Below are 20,631 nucleotides of genomic sequence, written 5' to 3'. Positions count from 1 at the left end.
TTGGTCAAATTGATGACTAACCTAAGACCAACACAAATTAAGAAACAATCAACCCGATTTCAACTCAACCCAAATTTCAGTCCAACCCAATTTCATTTTTATAAACTCAAGTTGAGTTTGAGTTATTTAAATTAGACTCAAATTGGTCTTGTTGCATAATTCAAATTTAATTTATAATATTTTTTAAAAAACTTTTTAAATTTATTTATATGAAAATTTAAATAATAAATAAGACAAAATTTCAAAACAGTAATAAAAAAATAAATATAAATTTATATAGAAAAAAATATATATGATATAATATAATTTGATGGCTTTTTTTTATTAAAAATAGAAAAAGAAAATCAATATGATTATATAGGATAATATCTATTATAAAAATATTAAATTGGATTCGAATTAGACTTGAATTGTCCAAAGTTTAGATCAAATTGTGCTCGGATTAAAAAAAAACCTAACCTAAGAAGTCCAATCCGAATATTAAAAATGAGTGTCCAAACCCATACAAATGTCCGATTGAATTTGGGTTGGGTCGGGTCAACCCACCCAAATTGCCCCACTAATAATTAGTCAAATTTCTATCTCTAGCTGGACTCAGGGTCTTCAAGTTATTTTTAATTTTAATTGGTTTAAACCTTATGTTATTAAACATAAGAAAATGGGACGTTATATAAAATCAAAACAGACTAACTAGTTCCTCTATAACTTTTTTTTCAACATCAAAAGGACCAAGAAACAAATAAGAACGATTTCTTAGCAAGAAATTGCGGGTCTCGAAAGACACATGATAGCTTAAAAGTAACAGAGACGGGCAGCCAGTCGATAAGAAAAAGTACACACTAACTCGATCAATATCCCCTTAGAAACAAGATTTCATTGTTTTTGAAAGAACTGCAACCAAGTCCTCAAATTCTGACAGCATATTCACATTATTTCATCTTCTGATTTCATGTGGGAATTACATACAGGAAGAACTAACTAGTGAACTACTAATTGTAGCTGAATATCCTGGATCTTTAATAAATATGGTCTTCAGAATCTCCATGAAAGCTTCTAGTAAGGCCACCAATCCGGTCCACCAGGCTTCTTTACAAGAATCTGATTGTAGTCGGGCCTCGATGTCTGCAATCACTTCATTCCATTATTAGAATTTTGACAGAAAATTAAAGAAAAAAGTTTATTAATGCAGCTATTCACAATGCCTCACATGTACCATCCATATAAGAATTCAGTCATACCTTCTAGTTTCATCATATGTGAATCATGCATGAATAAATTGAAGGCAGGATCGATAAAGGAAGACTATGAAATTCCATATATATCAGATTAGGCTTCTCCATCAATCAAATTTTATAAAAAAGTTTCAAGAAGAAATTTTTAGTACCAAAAATTTGGTTGATAAGAAGATATCAATGGTAAGAGAGTGCATTGATAATAGCTTAAGACTAGTGTGCTTGATAATTGGGTGGAGCATCCTGGAATTTGTTCTGATGCATTATGAAGGGGCAGAATGGAATCACTTTCAAAGGTGTGGAGCTGTCACAGCTGGCTAACTGGAAAGACCCATCCCTTAAATCTCTGTTTGTTTGATCAATTGATTCACAGGGGAAAAGTTGTGCAGCCTTTATAGATCTCATAGATAGGTTGGGGTTGGAGTCAGGAATTAATGCAGGCCTTCTGTTTGCACTCTATTGCATATTTCCATGGAAGTTCATATTATACTCAACTATATACAAGGATTTCACCTTCTCTTTTCAGCATATTCTTATATATTTATTATTTGTCTATCAAAAATGTTAATTAAGATGCACAACGAAGGGGGGCATGTTTTCCCCAGTTAATTAATCGATTCACAGGGAGAAAATCCATTTTCCCTTCCAATCTACTGCAAGTCTAGTGTCTTCATCAGGCTCTAGAAAGCACCACCATGCTTTAGTAACAACCTATTGCCTTGGCAACTTTTGATGTCAAAAGAAAACATATGAAACATCTTATATTGCTCTCTGCTAGACATATTTAGTTTGTTACAGAAACCAGCAAGAAGTGCAAATGCGAGGATGATTGCAATTGGTTCACTGTTACTTTGGGGTTGGATGTTATTACGAGCAGAAGCAAGAGAAGCTCTGTCGGTGAACAGAAGATCCCTTTATCAAGTCCTTTATTACCATCCAAAACACTTCCTCCACAAAGCAATAGATAATAGTCATGAAGTCACATTGCCCTGGAGTCTGTCTACTGCTATTGGATGACATGCCTCTCAAGCACTACTCCAACACCTTATACCATAAAGTACCCGTGCCCCCAAGAAGGATCAAGCTAGAGAATGGCAGGAAGCATGACTACCAACTCAAAATCCAAGTCAAAGCTGACCTCCATATTCTCTCCACCCATCTTCAATCTCTGAGTTAATAATCCTTCTCCTTGCACTAATGATTTCCATTGCCTTCTCACAATTGGCAGAACTTCAACAACTATCACCAATAACTGCTTCAGTGTAGCCAACCACTCGAACTTCACTTTTGTCCTTCTGCAAAACTCCTAGTTTCTTTTTTTTTTTTCCTTTTCTTTTTTCTGAAATTTTCATATTAAATTTTTATGCAAAGACCCAAACAAGAACATAGCATACAAGTTATGTTATTTATTTTTAATGCACCTACATCTTTCTCCGAGGCCCTCCTGAGTGTGTTACCACAGTTGATGACAACAAAACTATCAAATGATAATTATGTCATGCGGTAAAGGCCAAATGGCAGCTATAGTCAAAGACAGAAGGTAAGGGGTCATCTTGATGGTTTACTAACTGCCTCACCAGTTAAGATGCTGGCAGCAGAACCCATACCATATACACCCCTGACTGAACCACACCCACTACCCAGCTAATGCAATGATACAAGAAAGATCAAATTATTCTAGAATGATAATACTGAACTCTATCACCAGATATCCTTGTCCAAGTAACCAATTTGTCACCAGCTGATGATGTTTGGAACATAATCCCCCTCATGTTGAAAAGAAAATTTAATATTCAATGATTCTATTAATAATATTGTGTCTAAATGATAATATATGTTCTATCAGTATCAGGATCATGGTTTTCTTTAAAATAAAAAAACAACTCATTAGAAGAAATAAAAAAGAAAAGAAGAAAACAGGAAATAAGAGATATCATTAAATAAAGACAACCACATGAGAACTGGCAAAAAAGAAAAGCAAAATCCACAGAGAACTAAGGTGTGTTTGGTGTAGAGATCCCAACAAAGTCCATTAGTTAGCTCCAATTTTAGCCAAAACATAGGCCACTTGATTGTCCACTTGTCCTCAGGTTCATATTATAGGGATTAAACATGGATCCTTCTCATCTGATGGACAACCCAACACTGGTCTCTACACCCTGAGGTAGCCTAGGATATAACAACAGAGCCCTCTTCAGAAGGAGATTTTCTATTCCCAGCTTAGGTGCTCATTAATCTTTCCTAAAGGGAAAAAAAATTAGCATCAATGGCTGACCTAATCCTGGTTGACTCGGAGAAAACATGCAATTTCTCTCCCTTGTGATCTTTGATGAATCATCTAATATATACAATTGGCATCATCCACCCAATCATAACAATCAAAATTTGACTTGGACCTATAAAAAGGAGGGAAACACTAAGACAGCTTCACTTTTTCCCTAACTTTTGAAGAACATAACTTTCCAATCCATAAACATAATACTGATCAGAATCCCATGGAATTCTTGGTTAGATGCTCAAAAAGAGGTGTACCAATTCTATCCCACCTTTCCAATCCATAAACATAATAATGATCAGAATCCCATGGAATCCTTGGTTAGATGCCCAAAAAGAGGTGTACCAATTCTATCCCACCTTTTCTATTTATTTATTTACTTATTTTTCGTTTTTTATTTAATGATCTATTCCTCACAAGATCATTGTGGTTTAAAAAAAAAAATCACATCCTAAAAACCATTCATTTAGAAAGCTTAAAAGAATCCCCACTAAGCCAAAAGTAACAAGAAACAATGAAAGAAACACATAACCAGTTAATTCTTCAATATATCAGCAAGCCTATGGAGAATTGATGATCTTAGAATTATTCAGCAGCTTCCCTGATTTTGCCAAATAAATCCCCCAAATTTAGGTTGTCACTCAGTATTTCAGAATCAGAGTCGAGGCTTTCATCCAAAAGCCAAAATTCCTAGTTTCAACTCTCATTACAAATGAGCCATAAGAAAATTTCTGGTTACGAGGTCATTAGCAATAAAAGTATTCACCTTTGATTATATGATCTAGATTAGTAACGCAAAATTGGCAAAATAAAGTAAATCAACATTGTCCAGCTAAAATAAGGGTGGGCAAAACCAGACCACACTGAATCAAATCAATTGTTTCAAAATTTTCAATTTTATTGGATTAATTTGAAAAAAAAAAAAAAAAAACTGAAGCTTTCAGTTTGGTTTTGTAGGTTACCAATATTTCAAACCAGTGTAAAACTGAACCGAACATTTACTATATATAAACATTTTTAAAAAAATATATGGGCTAACCTCAGAGCCTTACTCATTGGCCCACACTAACCCAATATCCTCTACCGCTCTACGCTAATAGGGCACCAACCCACAAAATCCACAACCCAACACATTATTACTTTTCTTTTTCATTCCTCATTAACACACAAACCCAACACCTCATTCTCATTTGCCTCAACCATCAACATGGGCAATAACCCACACCAGCTGGAGCCCATCAATCCTCCACTCCTCCAACTTCCAGCCACATAGCCCCAGGTTAGTTGACTGCTTCTTTCTCTGTTAATTTGTGGTTTGATAATCTAGTTGATGTCCAAAACAAATGAACCAAATCAAACTGAACTGATGTTAAATGGGGTTGGTTTGGGTCAATAAATTAATCAGTTCTAGTTTAATTAAAACCGACCAACTTGGATCAGTTCTTCAGTTGGTTATAAACTGATGAAAACCAAATTCTGCCCACCCAAGCTAAAAATAAAGATTCAAATAAATGGGATTCATATGAAAAAAAAAAAAAAATCAATTAACTCATGACACCAAACAAAATGATTGCGAATCAGAAAAATCGAATTGCAAAGAAAATTTTTAAAAACACTAAAGATATAACCTTCATTGTATAAATTCCTTAGTCGTGAAGATAAAAATGGCTTAAATATTTATAGATCACCATTAAGTAATTACCAACCAAGATATTTTTTATAGTTACAACATTTAAAAAATGCAAATTATTTAACATGCTGCAAGGTATTGCTATCAATAATTATCTAGGCCAAGACAATATTATGGATACAGAGAAAAATCTGTATAGAAAATATTTTGATTGGAGAAATCTCAAATTTTGGAGGGAAAAAAGGAAAAACAAATGCACACCCAAAAAAAGGGAGGTGGAAAACAAATGATTCGCGCCCTGTACTCTGACAGTAGGTTGTTTGGTTGTGAGGTAAGAGAGTTATAGGATTATATTATAAGATGAAAGGCCCTTACTAGCTTTGTTACCTTTCCTGAGGTATTTCTGCTCGAATAAAGCCTGTGGATTATCATACTTTATTTTCTGGTCATTTACTTGAAAAACATGGATTTATTTTCTTAAGGACAAATCTAAGAGTTCTCTGAAGTTTATAGAATCTTACTTTCATATTAAAATTTCTTTCTTGCATGGTGACACGAAAGTTCTTCTCCCACTCCCTTCTATTCCTATCACCTTTTACAAGGATTGACACACCATTTTTATGTTTACAGATACCCAGCCAGAAAGAAGTCATGAGCAAGAACCATTATCAAATTGCTAAAATCCAAGTTTTTTGTTTTAAATCTTTATCAGAACCACAATCACATTCTATGAGACTTCTGACTGAAGGTATCTCATATAGCTTCGTTGTCATTTAAGCACTATAATCTTAGTCAATATTAATTTTTTTTCTCATTCCTTTAGGATGCTTGCTTACAGTTTTGGGATACAAAACACTATTACTAAGTTAAATAGAGTCAACAATCTGTAGTGGGCTTAATCTATGATTCTGTGAAGGTTTTCCAGAAGTGCAATTGAAGTACATTATATCCAAAGTACTAGCAGAGTTCAATAAGTAGTTTATTGAATGAAAGTATGACAATTTCTTCTGGCTGGCCTATGGAACACCAGGGAGACAAATTTTAGTATAAGTGGTGTTTTCTAACACATCTAAAGGAGATCAAGGATGCAGTTCCTGAGATGTATTCTATGGACAACAATGTAACTTGAACCTACAAGTTGTATGAGAATATATCTTTTATCCAACATGGCAATAAAAATTTGAGGCCTGAGCTAAAAAAATATCTTGAAGAGGACTCAAGCGGTTTCATGCTTCCAAGTACTTTCAGGACTTAACCCAATCCTCAAACTATTCAAACACAGATTGTGACTGGTAATAGCAGTATTTTATTTTATTTTGATAACTAAGCAAGGAAGTATAATAAATATCAAAAAATATATATACACCAAGGTACACAGGACTTACACAATGGGCACCAAAAGGCATTGCTATAAAGTCTAAACTAACTACTCCCTCCCTCAACTAGAGCCCACCTTATTAACAAAATCAATTAAAAGCATCGAATCTAATTCTATGTACATGCACCTAATGCTAGATTTCTAAGGAAAGAACACTTTAGAGCTTGAATGGGTTGTTCCTCACTTTCAAACACCTTTCAATTCATTTCCTTCCAAATAGTCCAAAAAATGCGTTAGAAAGTCCCCTGACCATAGAAGGAAGGACCCATGCAGTATTTTATCTCATAATAATATCTTCTTGTCTATATCTTGCAACCACTGAATTTCCATTCTCCTCAATATCTTTGGTGATGTTTGCACATTGAGAGGGTCCTTTCAAGGTCATGGTACAAGAGGTCAAGCAAGAGGATATGTGATTCTGATGTTCATGTTGGTAATTTTGGTGGTGGGCAATAACTTGTCGAATGTGGAGGAGTTTGCCGTGATTCTAGGTTGTCAAGTGACAGCTCTCCCAACCACCTACCTAGGTCTTCCTTTGGGTACGCCTTACAAGTTTCCAAGGGTTTGAGAAAGGGTGGAGGAGAGGTTTCAGAAATGGCTTGCTTTGTGGAAGCAATAGTATCTCTCAAAAGGTAGAAGACAGACTCTGATTAAGAGCACCCTTTTTAGTTTACTGATTTATTATATGTCCCTCTTTGTCATCCCTAAGAGGGTAGTGGCTAGATTGGAAAGATACAAAGGGATTTCCTTTGGGAAGGGGGAGCTTTGGTTAACAAACCACATCTGTTGAGTTGGTCTGTTGTGTGTTTGGAAAAATCGAAAGGGGGTTTGGGTTTCAGAAACCTTCCGACCTTTAATAATGGCCCTTTAGGAAAGCGGTCTTGGAGATATGCAACTGTAAAAAATCCTCTTTGAAAACGGGTAATTGTTGGCAAGTATGGGCAAGAGCATGGGGGTTGGTGCACCAAAGGGGTGAGAGAGAGGTATGGAGTGGGGGTATGGAAGGCAATTAGAAATTGTTGGGAGGCTTTTAAAGCCAACACTTGCTTCAGGGTTGGTTCTAGGAATAGGGTGAAGTTTTGGAAGGATAGATGGTGTGGGGAAGTGCCATTGAGGGAAGCTTTCCTAGATCCTTTTTCTATAGCTTCCTCTAAGGATGCTTAGGTGGTTGATGTTTAGGATGGTGGTAGTTGGAATCCTAGGTTCTTTAGATAGTTGAATGATTGGGACTTGGAGGAAGTGGACACCTTCTTTGGGAGGTTGCATGATCATTCCCCTTTTCATATTATAAGGACATTTTGGTATGGGTGGATATAAAGAATGGCATTTTTCTATTAAGTCCTTCTACTCTTCCTTGGACAGGGAGCGATCCTTTCCCTCTTGGTTTAGTTTAGAATTTGTGGGCTCCAATTAGAGTAAGCTTTTTTTCTTGGGAGGCAACTTGGGCCAAGATTTTGACACAGGATCAACTCAGAAAGAGGGTTGGAAGATGCCTAACAGATGCTACGTGTGTAAAGAAGAAGAAGAAACGAGTGATCATATTCTTCTGCATTATTTGAAAGCTCGCATTTTGTGGCAGCTGATTTTTGCTTTATTTGATGTACAGTGGGTGATGAACTCTTCGGTGAGAGGGTTGCTTTTAAGTTGGGGAGGCTCCTTTGTTGGTAGAAAAAGGAAAAAAGGTTTGGAAAGTTGTTCATTTATATATTTCTTGGACCATTTGGAGGGAAAGAAGTATGAGAGCCTTTGAGAATTGTGAAAGTTTAGATCAAACTTTTAAAAGCTCCTTTTTGTATTTATTTTGGGACTGCGCTAGATTGTACACTGGGGATGGTTCTATGTCCTTGCTAGATTTTGTGGATTGGTTAGGTTCTTCTTAGGGTGCAGCCACTTGTTTTTGTGTATTCGCACTTTGATTGCTTTGTATACGTCGTGTATACTTTTTTCCTTTAATACAATTGCCTTTACTTATCAAAAAAAGATGTTCATAGATTTACTTATTGCCATTGGAATTATTGATAAATGTCATGACTTTAATGGGAAAATGTGGAATTAAATATTCTTATGAGGCTAGTCCATCTCATTAGCAGGACCTGAGTGCTCTCATTATCTCCCACTGAATCTATTATTCTGTCATTAGAAATACTGTGCCTTGTCAACAAAGGCATAACATACTTAAACTACAGAGATTTTCTCCTTTGCTCTCCCAGGTACTGTTGCAACTTTGCCACTCACAATGGTTCTGAGGCCAAGGCCTCATCTCTAGCCCTCTTAGTTGCTAGACGTCAGTGCTGTATTTTGGAACACAAGGCTGCACACCCAATTCTATTACTACCAAGCAACCAAACAAAGTCCCCTCCATCCTACTATTTTAGCTGCAAATAGCTCTAAAGTTAGAGCTATCTCAGTTCCAAAAAATCCAAACTCCGATCCAACTTCCCATCCAAACCCAGGAAAGATTCAAACACCAAATTCTTATGGCCTCACGCATGCTTCATAGGTTCCAACTCTGGGAAACTACTCTTAAGCCAGGTTCCAATTCTCAGGGGAATCCCCACACATCTTCATCTCTGCTCTTGCTACCACTGAAGGCCCTTCTGAATGCCATAACTATCCCCATATCAAGCATGGGGTCACCATTTCAAATTTTAAATTTTCACTGTCAACTGTCATCCAAAAGAACCTTCCTGACAACCATGACCCATCAAATTACATACAGACAGACACGCTTCCCACGATGCTTTCAATCTTAGATCCATACACTAGGATTGACAAATAATCAAACACAAAACCAAATTGATGGTGCAATTGAATCTACACTTGATAGAGCCCAATAAAATCATTTTGATAATAACAATATATATATAAAGTCAAAGTAGAATCTGATTAAATTGGCGAACCCTAAGAATAGAGAGACGCACCAGATCTTTGAAAATGATGAAAGCGATGAGGAAGAAGAGAACGAAGAGGATCTCAAACTCGGCATATCGAACGAAGGTGAAAACGGAGTTGACCGCCCGAGTGAAGGTCGATGGATTCCTGTTTGAACCACCTCGCATCTCCAATTCGATCAAACTGAAAATTCAACTCACCTCTACTCTGACACCTGCCTCCTCCCTCACACCCTCATATTCACAACTGCACGTGTGAAGTCCGTGCAAGCCATCTCAATTCACATACCATTGTAATTGGATTTATTTTCTAACTATAATTGGATTTATTTCACGATTGTAATTGGATTTATTTTGCAAATCTTTATTTTATAATTATAATTAAATTTATTTTGAAAAACTTAGAGTTCGTTTAGTGGTGCTTCTTAAAAGTGTTTCTAGCCTTAAAAACACTTTTAAGTGTTTTTATAATAAAAAATAAGTGTTTGATAATATTTTAAAAAATAATTTTGAAAATTTTGAAAAATACTTTGAAATAATTTTAAAGAAGCACTTGAAAAGTGTTCCTGATATCCTCACTTTCCCTTTTATTCTTCTCTTCATCCTTCCCTTTCCATCCAACTAGGGGACTTCATAGTCCAAAGGTTTTCATCACTCTCATTCAACATGGGTGAACTCAACTCCAAGCAAGATTGCAACTTGGGTGGATTGATTAGGTTGATGACTAACTTGAACTCAATTCGAATTAACAAACAATCAATTCGAGCCCAACCCAACCCAAACTCTAACTTGAGGTATTAAACTTAAGTTCAATCCAACCTTATTTTTAACTTGAGGTGAGTTCAAGTTATTTAAGTTAGACTCAGATTGGTTGGGTTAGACTCGAATTGATCAAGTTGAGTTCAGGTTGGTTAAGTTGCATAATTCAAAATCCACTTATAATATTTTGAGAAATTTTTTTTTTAATGTATTTATACAAAAATTTAAACAATAATTAAAACAAAAATCAAGATAGCAACAAAAAAATAAACATAAATTTATACATTTTTATATATATAAAAAAGAAAAATATATGATATAATATAATTTGATATTTTTTTCTTAAAAATAGAAAAAGAAAATAAATATTATTATGTGGGATAATATGCATTATAAATATTATAAAAATATTAACTTAGGTTTGGGTTAGACTTAGGTTGTCTCAAACTTAACCTAATCCAACCCAAATTAGAGCTCAAGTTGAAATAACTTAACCCAAGTCGAACATGAGTATTGAAAATAATTGCTTAAGCTCATCCAAATGTCAAGTTAGGTCCGAGTTAGGTCCAGGTTAAGTCAGTTAAGTTAACTAGCCCAAATTGCACCCCTAGCTCTAATGTACTTTCTATTATAGATGAACAAGTTTTGTAAAGTAAATCATGTGCAAAATGCAAAATGCAAAAAAATAATAATAATAAAAAAAAAAATCTAAGTCTCTACAAGCATTCCTACCTCGTAGAAGTAAAGAAATTGGCATATTTTTATAGCGTACATATGTGAGTGTTTGAACCTAAAAATTACATATATATATATATATATATATATATATATATATATATATATATATATATCACAAGCATCATAAAACTACAATTTCAACCCTATTTTATAACCCAACCCCTAGGTAGGAATATAAAAGAGGTAAAAATTAACATTTGACTTTTTCAATTTTAGACTAATACAATTTAAGAAAACCATTGAATCTTAAGTAGCTATCACCTATCATTTGGTGATAAAATTTATTATTTTTAATCTAATATATAATCAAAGAATTTGTTTTATTTTGAAAAATTGTTATATCATGATTGATATTTATTTATTAATCTATTTTTTAAAAATATTTTTCAAAAATTTCTTGTAATCATAAAAATGATTATTTTTAGTTTTTTTAACAATATAAATGTTTATATATTCTTTTAACATAGATGTTTATATATTCTTTTGTAATGGCAAGTTCCTAATTTATTATAATATTCCTTTTTGTAATTAAATTGTATGTCATTTTTTGTAATTTATTAATATTAAAATCATTTTTATACTTATGCAACATATTATCAAAAAATATTATTAGAATCATTTTTTCAAATTCTTATAAACGTGTTTTTCACACAAGTGCTACAAAAGAAAACACTTTCAATACAAATACTTCGATTAGAAGTACTATCAAATGGACTCTTAATTTGAATTTAGTAGGTCTTTATATCTTATAAATACCTTACCCAAAAAGGATTTTGATTTGATGTAAACACGATAGAAAACTTAATTTCCCTTTGTATTTCCAAATCCGTTAAAAGAAGGTTGTTTTACTTGTAATGGGTTCTAAAATAGAATTGCACCCCCTCAAGTGTTAAGATGAGATCCCTAAGAGCACATGAAGTGATGCATTACAGATGTAGAATATAGTGTTTGTCAGGTGAATCTATGTATTGCATTCTCGTATAATGGATTGTTAATTTGAGAAGGTTTTTGACCATGTACTTTTTTATCTCACATTGTGTGGAGTTTTCCATAGGAAAAAAAAAATATTTTGTCTCTCTTGTATGATTGTTCTTTGGGCTTTCTTGGTTTAGAATTGAGATTGTTAAATAATTAAAATATATTTTTGGGCTATTTTTTTTTGTTATGTTATTCAATATATAAAAATAATTTATATATCATATATTATTATTATTATTTTATAAATATTTTTTAGTTTTTTATTTTTTTAGCCATAAATTTAATATATAATAAAAAAATTATTTCGAAAAATAAGCATATCAAAAAATAAATAAATTGATAAAAATAAATAAATAAATTTATGATTTATGGGATGTGCATATCCCATATCTTAATATGTGATTAATATATGGGTTATTTGATTAAAAAAATAATTGGAAATCCAATTTTGGAAATCTAACATTTCATCCATTTTTGGTCTTATTTTGATAAAAAAAAAAATACCTTTGTTGTTTTCTTGTAAAAATAATCATTTCTTTTATAATATATTGTAAATACTTGAAATAGTTAAGGGTATTTATGTCAAAAATAAATTATTCTTCAAATAAAATATGAGGAGGGATAAATTCACAAATATAAGAAGTATTTCATCACTTTTAACTAATTATTTCTTAATATATCCCATGTAGAAGGGATGAAAAAAAAAAGAATAAATAATATACTTCACCACTTATCCAATCTTTGGTTTGATTGAACATAGAATATGATAAATGATGTGATAAATTTTTTTATCCCATCATTAATCAAATATGAGATATGATATAATATCTCTTATATCATATTTCATGTTATATTTAACTAACCAAATGAATTTATTGTAACTTTAAAATGAGTTTTAGTTTTTCAAATCTCAATTCAAATGGGACTTAGCCACTTAGGTATGTCATTCTCTTTTTTATAAGTGGTAAGATATGATATGATAAAATATGTATATTTTAAGATATTATATCTCATTGGATATGATATGATTTCCAATTAGATACGATATCTTGGGATATACATATCCTATGGACATGACATTTTAAAGTAGCATATTCAATGTGATATGTTATATTATATTAATTTATATTTAATTTGTGAAATGAATAAAAAATAATATGAAATATATATTATTTTCAATGTTTAAAATAAAAATTATATCACATTCAAATGTTTTCTATTTGAAAAAATGAAAATTTTGTTATGTTTAACAATATTCATGATTAAAATATTTAAATTTTACAAATAAAATTTTTATATTATGTTATTTAATATGTAAAAATAATTTATATATCATATAATAATATTATTTTAGAAATATTTTTTTTTAGTTTTTCTTTTTTAATTATAAATTTAATTTATAATAAAAAAAATATTTTGTAAAATGAGGATATTAAAAAAAATAAAAATTGATACAAAAATAAAATTTTGATACATGAAATATACATATCTCATGTCTTACCATGTGATTAATATATCCCACGTGAAAGGAATAAAAAAAAGTGGATCATATATATCACCATTTTTCTTATCTCATGTTTGATTGAACATAAAATATAATAACTTATCATATTCCATTACCAACTAAATATGGAATAGGATATAATATTCATTCTCTTATCCTATCGTATGTCGTATCAAATCAATCAAACATGACTTCACTCATCCAATCTATCTTTTAGTGAGATATATTATTCACCCTATTTTTTTCATCCCTTCCACATGAGATATATTAATTCTATAATAAAATATGATATATATATCCTATATATCAAAATTTCATTTTTTTAATCAATTTTTTGTCTTTTAATATACCCATTTTATAATTTTTTTATTATAAATAAAATTTATGATTAAAAAAGAAAAACTAAAAAATATTTATAAAATAATATTAATATATGTTATATAAATTATTTTTATATATTAAATAACATAATATAAAAAAATTTATTTGTAAAGTTTAAATATTTTAATCATGAATATTGTTAAACATAATAAAATTTTCATTTTTCTAAATAAAAAATATTTGAATGTGATATAATTTTTATTTTAAACTTTCATATTATTTTTTATTTATTTCACAAATTCAATATAAATATAATATAACATATTTCATTAGATATGTCACCTTAAAATATCATGTACATAAGATATGTATATCATATCTTATCCCATTTAAAATATACATATTCTATCTTATCCCGTCAATCAAATGTAGTCTAAATATGTTTTTTTATTAAGTGTTAAAACCAACTTACTTTAAAACTTTTCATATTTTTGTTTGAAGACTAACCCATTTTTGACATAAATGTCCTTAACTATTTTAAATATTTACGGTATAAATCAACAAATTAATTTAACACTTATACAACCCTTACTTAAAACATCATTTAACAATTTGCTCCATCTAAGAGATCAAAGTGGAAAATCCACTTTCCTAAACGACGTCGTTTTGGTCCCCACTCTCCCCTCACTTGAAAAGCGCTACCGATCCGACTGTTTCAGGCGTCGACGGACACTCACCATGGGAAGCCCCAACAATAAGCCCAGAGCCTTCACATCTCACACTCACCATGGCCTCTGCACCCGCACCCACCAGATTGCTGCCCTAGCCCTCATCATCGTCACCTTCTTCCTCACAAGGCTCCTCGATCAGTCCTTCTCTTCCTGCGCCTCCCAAGCCTCTGTTGCTCAGCTTCCTGGTTCTCGGACTGTCCTGCGTGTTAACGGCGGTGGGTCCCTGTCGTGGCCCGAGCGCGGGTACGGGTCTCAGCTCTCCCTCAAGATCTACGTCTACGAGGAGGATGAGATCGACGGCTTGAAGTCATTGTTGTATGGGAGAGACGGTTCGATCCCCACGGAGGTTTGCGTTACAGGCCAGTGGGGGACTCAGGTATTTTCTTGTCGTGTTTCGGTTTCGCATTTGATTGTCGAGGAAATGGAGTTTTTATTTTTGGATTTGTGAGAAAAATTGGTTTCTTGTGGTTTAATTTGATGCCCTGCTTGATTTCTGGGAAAAAGGTAAGATGGGAAAGAAAAAGTTTGGCTCTGGAAGGAAAAAAATTTAAGTCGAGGACAATGGGAATATGAAATCTACTCAACTGAGCCTAATCCAACTGTTCAGTTTTTGGCTCGGCATGCTAAGCTGAGTTTTTCATTTGTTTTGGGAATAAAAACAAATGTAAAACCTAAGATTCTAAATTGAATTTTCACACGCCAAACCCCAGCGGTAGTTACATGAGCTTTTCCTCACTGGTGGTCCATAATTCAAACAATTCGAAGGTACTAAAAACTTCAGTTGAATTCTTGCATGAGAGTATGAAACTCTGATGATAAATATTCTTGAACTTAGTCTTATTTTATTACAAAATGGAGGTAGGTATGTATCCACCTAAATTATGTGAGTTTTCTCGCCTTCTATAATGCAAAAAAATGAAATGAATGGGGGAATGCAGATTGAAGACAGAACCATTTTAGAATTTACCCATTGTAGCATATTGTGTGAGACCCATTCAGGGTTCTCTATTGGATGGTAGGGCGTCTGCAATATGTTTTGAGCTTGGCTCTTCAACCTACTACTCTACAGGTTGCCCTCTTCTAGGTTTTCTCTTAATTAGTGATTAATATGTTTTTATCTGTCTATTGTAGGTTAAAATACACAGACTTCTATTGAAATCAAGATTTAGAACAAGAAGGAAAGAGGAAGCAGATCTATTTTTTGTGCCAACTTATATTAAATGTGTTCGGATGAAGGGAGGTCTGAATGACAAAGAGATTGATCAAATGTATGTGAAGGTAAAACGCCATTTGCTCTTGCTTCTATTTTGACACTTGCATATGCATATCGCTTGCTATTTTTGTTTTCTTGGGTGATTGTCAATTGATGCAAGTATGATTAGATGAGTTAAGAAAATTTTCTGGTTGTACAATGGCTTTTTTTTTCAGGTCTTAAGTCAAATGCCATATTTCAGGCTATCTGGTGGCCGAAACCACATATTTGTTTTCCCAAGGTATAATTGCTTCTTTTATCTATCTATCTATCTATCCATCTATCTATCTATATATATATATTTGTTTCAACAAAGGATTAGGAGAAATGTTTATGTACCTTTAACTTGGAGCAAAATATTGAATCTAAAGATTTTCATAGCGTTCATGTTGCATATTAGATTATGGAAAACCTTGAACCAATCAAGCTATATTAATTATGAGTTGACGCTTCTTCTACCTTTCACACACTCATGAGCATAGCAGTTTAGGTATAGATTGTAAAGAAAATGAGTCAATGCAATTCTCTGCTATCGCATAGCTCAGTCAGCATTTTGAGAATAGTATGATTTGCATAATTAGAGACTGAATTATGAAAAATAATTTTTTCTACTCATTAATTGATAGGAGCTGTATTTTAAGTTATAGAAAATGATGTAATATGGAGGTACAAAAATCTTGTCTTCCATGTTAGGTAGAAACATATGAATAAGCTAGGGATGCATCAGTTAATTGAGCAAACTCCAAAGAGAGTAGTGCTGGTTCTAGTAACACTGCCAATGGGGACTGAGATGCTACCACTGTTTGTTAGTGGTGGTGTTAGCAAAGTGGTGGCTCAAGGTGGTGGCCCAAGGTGATGGAAGCAGCAATTGCAACAACCATAGGTGTTGTGGTGCTGGTGCCAGTTAGGTTTGCAGCAGAGATGGGTGCTTGGCAGCACTACTGGTGGTTGGCTGGTGGCTGCTTTTGGTGGTCATGCATTGGAGCCTTGTAAATTGAAGCATTTGTAGTAATTTAATTTGTCAGGGTCATAAAGCCTACATATCTTAGATAGGTTTCCCTGTTTTTGTGAATAACTGAGATTAATTTCATGCTTATATTTAAAGATATGCCGTGTTTGGAAAAAAAATAAAAAAATCAGCTCAACTTTTTACAGCAATGGCATTTTCCTCAAATCACAACATTTTCTCACTGAAAATAATTTTTTTTTTCTAAATATTACTGTGTCTATTCAAGGTTTGAGCACAAGACTACTCTAGCCATGGTTACTTGGTGAATTCAAACAATTATTAATTTGGTAAGATATCACATTTATCCATAGAGGCTGAAAGTCAGTCATTATTATCTTTATGTTTTAAGTGAAGTTCTATATGTATGCATACATATTTGAATGTTGGTGTATTATGATGCCATTTTTCTTTGGTAGTCCTGCTACTATTATTATCATTGATGAATACTTGCTCAATTGCAGTGGTGCTGGGCCTCACTTGTTTAAATCCTGGGCAACATACTTAAACCGCTCAATAATTCTTACTCCTGAGGTATCAAGCTAAGTTTACTACATATGTATTTCTTGTGCTCTCTTTTGGAGAAACCCATTTGCTGTTTGGATCATTCCTTGTGTGCCGAAGGACTGAATTTCTAGTTATGACTACATTCCTTTAGGGATATAAGAATTAATTTTCATTTGTCTGCAATAAGTAACAGTAGTAAGGAACATTTTATGCTATCCTACGAGGTGTTTCACACCCATTCTCTTGATGTTGACCTGAAAGTCTTCTAATCAAACTATATTATAGACCCACACCTTATCTTCATCATTCTAATCAAACATTTTATGCTGGACTCGTATTGTCAAAGGATCTAAATTTCTGAGTTTGTGCTTTGGTGCATTAGCTTCATCATTCTTCCAACTTGTGTTTTAAAAAGATACATTTGGTTCTTGGTATAATTTGGAAAGACCATGTAAATATGGTCAATGAGAACTTGTAATTTTAGAATTCATTGACTGGAAATCCCAATTTCACACCAGAATGAACAATCCTGAAATTTCTTAGGTTGGAACTGTTGATGGTCTTCTATAGTGTTCTGAGTTATAGGTTGGCAAAGTACGGGCATCTTATTGACTTCTATGATCTTTTAACTATAAGGAGTGTGATCTGGTCATAAGTCTTCAAAGTTATAAGTGGTTGTGATAGATAGGTGTCATCATCAACTTTTTCAGTAGTGTGTTTCTTTTAGTTGCTGTTTCTTTGCTGGTTCTAAAATAGAAACTCCAGGACACTCAATATCTAACTTGAAAACAATGTCTGTGCTACTGCAGGGGGACCGTACAGACAAAAAAGACACAAGTGCCTTTAATACGTGGAAAGATATCATCATTCCCGGAAATGTTGCTGATGAGATGACTACAAATGGAGCTACCCTTGTACAGCCTTTGCCTCTATCAAAGAGGAAGTTCTTGGCAAACTTCTTAGGCCGAGCACAGAGAAAGCTTGGTCGTCTTCAATTAATAGAGCTTGCGAAGCAATACCCTGATAAGGTATCCCTTCTTCTGTTACCTTGTGGTTTTTCTAAATAAAATTATACAATTTGCTTAAATTTCTTCTTTCTAAATTAATTTTTATGGCTTCAATTTGGAGTTGGATTGATCAAATTGAAAATTTTATTCATTACGATGTCCTGTATCCAACTCTGTTTCCTTGCTCTGTGAGTGGGTTATTTTGTTTCAGTCTGTAGGAGTTTGCATAATGAAGAAAAATGATCTGTTTTTGTTTAATGTCCCTATAAGCATCATCTGTATTATAAAAAAAGCTAAAATCTCATTTTCTCTCCTTTTGTCTTTCCCAATTTAAAAATGCATTTTTATATCAAACCACCTACTTCAATGTAAAGATCATCAATTTAAATTTAAAACAAGTAGATAGGCAGCTGAAATTTATTGTTCAAAATCCACCGAAAGTAATTTACTGCTCTAAAATCTCTCCTCACAAACTCTTTCACTCTCAATTTTGCACTATTTAGTGTATCTCTTCTCGTCAATCACTCTTGAACTCTTCCCAGTTTTTATTTTTAGACACAATAGAGTGTTATCCTTCCATGTGCCACCTGTATTCTATACATAATGGAAAGTCTGAAACCCCAACACACACGCATACTCATACCACTATGTGATGTTAACATCATGTTAGCATAGAATCAGCTTAAGCATCTTTTCTTCAAGTATGGTGGATCTGAAATGTGATTGGACAATGTTTCTTTGGGGCAAGTGATTACTCCATTTTTATTTATTTAATTGCAATTCTTACCTGACAAACTGTTATTTCTATTGGTGAGGGATGTTACTGTGCCATCCAATAGGTAAGAAAGTTTCTCTCTTAATCGCCAAACTATTATTTTCATTTCATACCCTGGGATTTTTATTTTTTATTTTTTGTTGTTTAGAATACACAGGCAACTTATTTCCTTAATTATTGCATTTTGTTATCGGTCAGTTATTTTCTGATGTTCCTAAACAAATGCCTTAATTTAACTGTTAAAACAACTTTGTTGTTTCGGTTCTGGATTCTTCTTGTTAATGCATGATATGCCTGCATGCTATTTCATCACTTCATTCAAAAGCTCCTTTGATTATAGCACATCATCTATTTTTTATTTCTGTTCTTTTTTAATGAAATGATACTGCCTCCAGAAACTATGCACATTGATTTTATAAACAGTTGGAATCTCCAGAGCTGCAGTTCAGTGGCCCTGACAAATTAGGCAGGATAGAGTATTTTCATCACCTGCGCAATGCCAAGTTCTGCTTTGCCCCTCGTGGGGAGTCATCATGGACTCTTCGTTTCTATGAGTCCTTTTTTGTGGTATCTTCCTCCCTTTGTTTCCATCTTTTTAGATGCACACATGTTGATAGGATGTGCTAATCAAAATAACAATTTTCTTTGCTGAACAGGAGTGTGTCCCAGTGATTTTATCAGATCAAGTAGAATTACCTTTCCAGAATGTCATTGACTACACCCAGGTATCAATCAAATGGCCATCCTCTCGAATTGGACCCCAACTTCTGGAGTACCTAGAATCAATACCAGGTTAGATCTTGGCAGCTCTTTTCCATATTTTATCATGTGCTTTTACATCTTAGGAAAATGTAGAAGATTATAGCTCACAGCTTCTGCTTTGCTTCACCAGATAAAGTGATAGAGGAGATGATATCCCGTGGGCGAGAGGTGAGGTGTTGGTGGGTTTATGCTTCAGAATCAGAGCCGTGTTCAGCAATGCGCGGAATCATGTGGGAACTTCAGAGAAAAGTGAGAAAATTCCACCAGTCAACAGAAACATTCTGGCTGCACAATGGATCTATTATAAATAGAAATTTGGAACAATTCTCTAATTGGAAACCTCCCATGCCTTTGCCTTGATTATGCCCAGAAGATGATCCCTACTGCTTGTCTCGTTCCCTATATGCAATGCCCTAAATCCCCTCTATAATGGGTGCCATATTTTTCTTTAAATTCTATTGAATTTCTTCCTGCCAAGCTTTAGGGTTGCACTGAACTTGTGGAGACTTTCTTTCCTCTTCATTGGCTGATCTCCTGTCTTGGTGGTTATGCATACACGAATATAGGTACAATAGCCATAATTAGTTATGTCCGGGTCCCCTCCTATGATTCCAGTATTTTCCTTTCTTCTTTTTGTCTCCCATGCTTTCTGAAATTCCATGTCTTTTATTTGCGGCATTCCATGTTAGTTGTTACTTAATTCACAGATTCTACTCTGTATCAATCACTTTCCCTCAAAGTATGAACTCTCCTTTGGAGAGGCTTTCTGATTCCTGAGAACTGGAAGCATTTTGGCTGATTTTAACTTGCAATCTGAATGTATAATGATGTGGTGGCAAGGGTGTTGTTTGGATTAATTGCTGCAAATTCTCTACTTTCAAGATT

At 33.3% G+C, this 20,631-nt stretch overlaps 2 protein-coding genes across 2 annotated transcripts; one reads left to right on the top strand and one right to left on the bottom strand.

The window, feature by feature from the left end:
* Nucleotides 1-823: 823 nt before the first annotated feature.
* On the bottom strand, nt 824-9,635 carry LOC117907963. Its single transcript, XM_034821650.1, has 2 exons — nt 9,437-9,635; nt 824-1,122 (listed from the first exon to the last, which is right to left on the bottom strand). The coding sequence occupies exons 1-2, from the start codon at nt 9,572-9,574 to the stop codon at nt 1,054-1,056; spliced, it is 207 nt and encodes a 68-aa protein (XP_034677541.1). The 5' UTR covers nt 9,575-9,635; the 3' UTR covers nt 824-1,053.
* A 4,773-nt stretch (nt 9,636-14,408) lies between these two features.
* On the top strand, nt 14,409-20,585 carry LOC117907887 (probable beta-1,4-xylosyltransferase IRX10). The gene is made up of 8 exons (XM_034821560.1): nt 14,409-14,813; nt 15,569-15,715; nt 15,866-15,930; nt 17,160-17,229; nt 18,012-18,230; nt 19,408-19,551; nt 19,641-19,776; nt 19,877-20,585. Exons 1-8 carry the CDS (start codon nt 14,445-14,447, stop codon nt 20,104-20,106), a joined length of 1,380 nt encoding a protein of 459 aa, XP_034677451.1. The 5' UTR covers nt 14,409-14,444; the 3' UTR covers nt 20,107-20,585.
* The last annotated feature ends 46 nt before the right edge of the window (nt 20,586-20,631 follow it).

Source organism: Vitis riparia, chromosome 18 (genome assembly GCF_004353265.1).
Source record: "Vitis riparia cultivar Riparia Gloire de Montpellier isolate 1030 chromosome 18, EGFV_Vit.rip_1.0, whole genome shotgun sequence".
Taxonomy (NCBI): Eukaryota; Viridiplantae; Streptophyta; class Magnoliopsida; order Vitales; family Vitaceae; genus Vitis; species Vitis riparia.
Note: the sequence above shows the minus strand (reverse complement) of the source record. Positions and strands in the feature narration are given on the sequence as shown.

Coding starts and splice junctions, on each gene's coding strand:
- LOC117907887 (XM_034821560.1), top strand. CDS start 14,445: ATGGGAAGCCCCAACAATAAGCCCAGAGCCTTCACATCTCACACTCAC. Junction 15,931..17,159: donor CACATATTTGTTTTCCCAAG/GTATAATTGCTT, acceptor GCTCAATTGCAG/TGGTGCTGGGCCTCACTTGT. Junction 19,777..19,876: donor GTACCTAGAATCAATACCAG/GTTAGATCTTGG, acceptor TTGCTTCACCAG/ATAAAGTGATAGAGGAGATG.
- LOC117907963 (XM_034821650.1), bottom strand. CDS start 9,574: ATGCGAGGTGGTTCAAACAGGAATCCATCGACCTTCACTCGGGCGGTC. Junction 1,123..9,436: donor TCATCATTTTCAAAGATCTG/GTGCGTCTCTCT, acceptor AAGTGATTGCAG/ACATCGAGGCCCGACTACAA.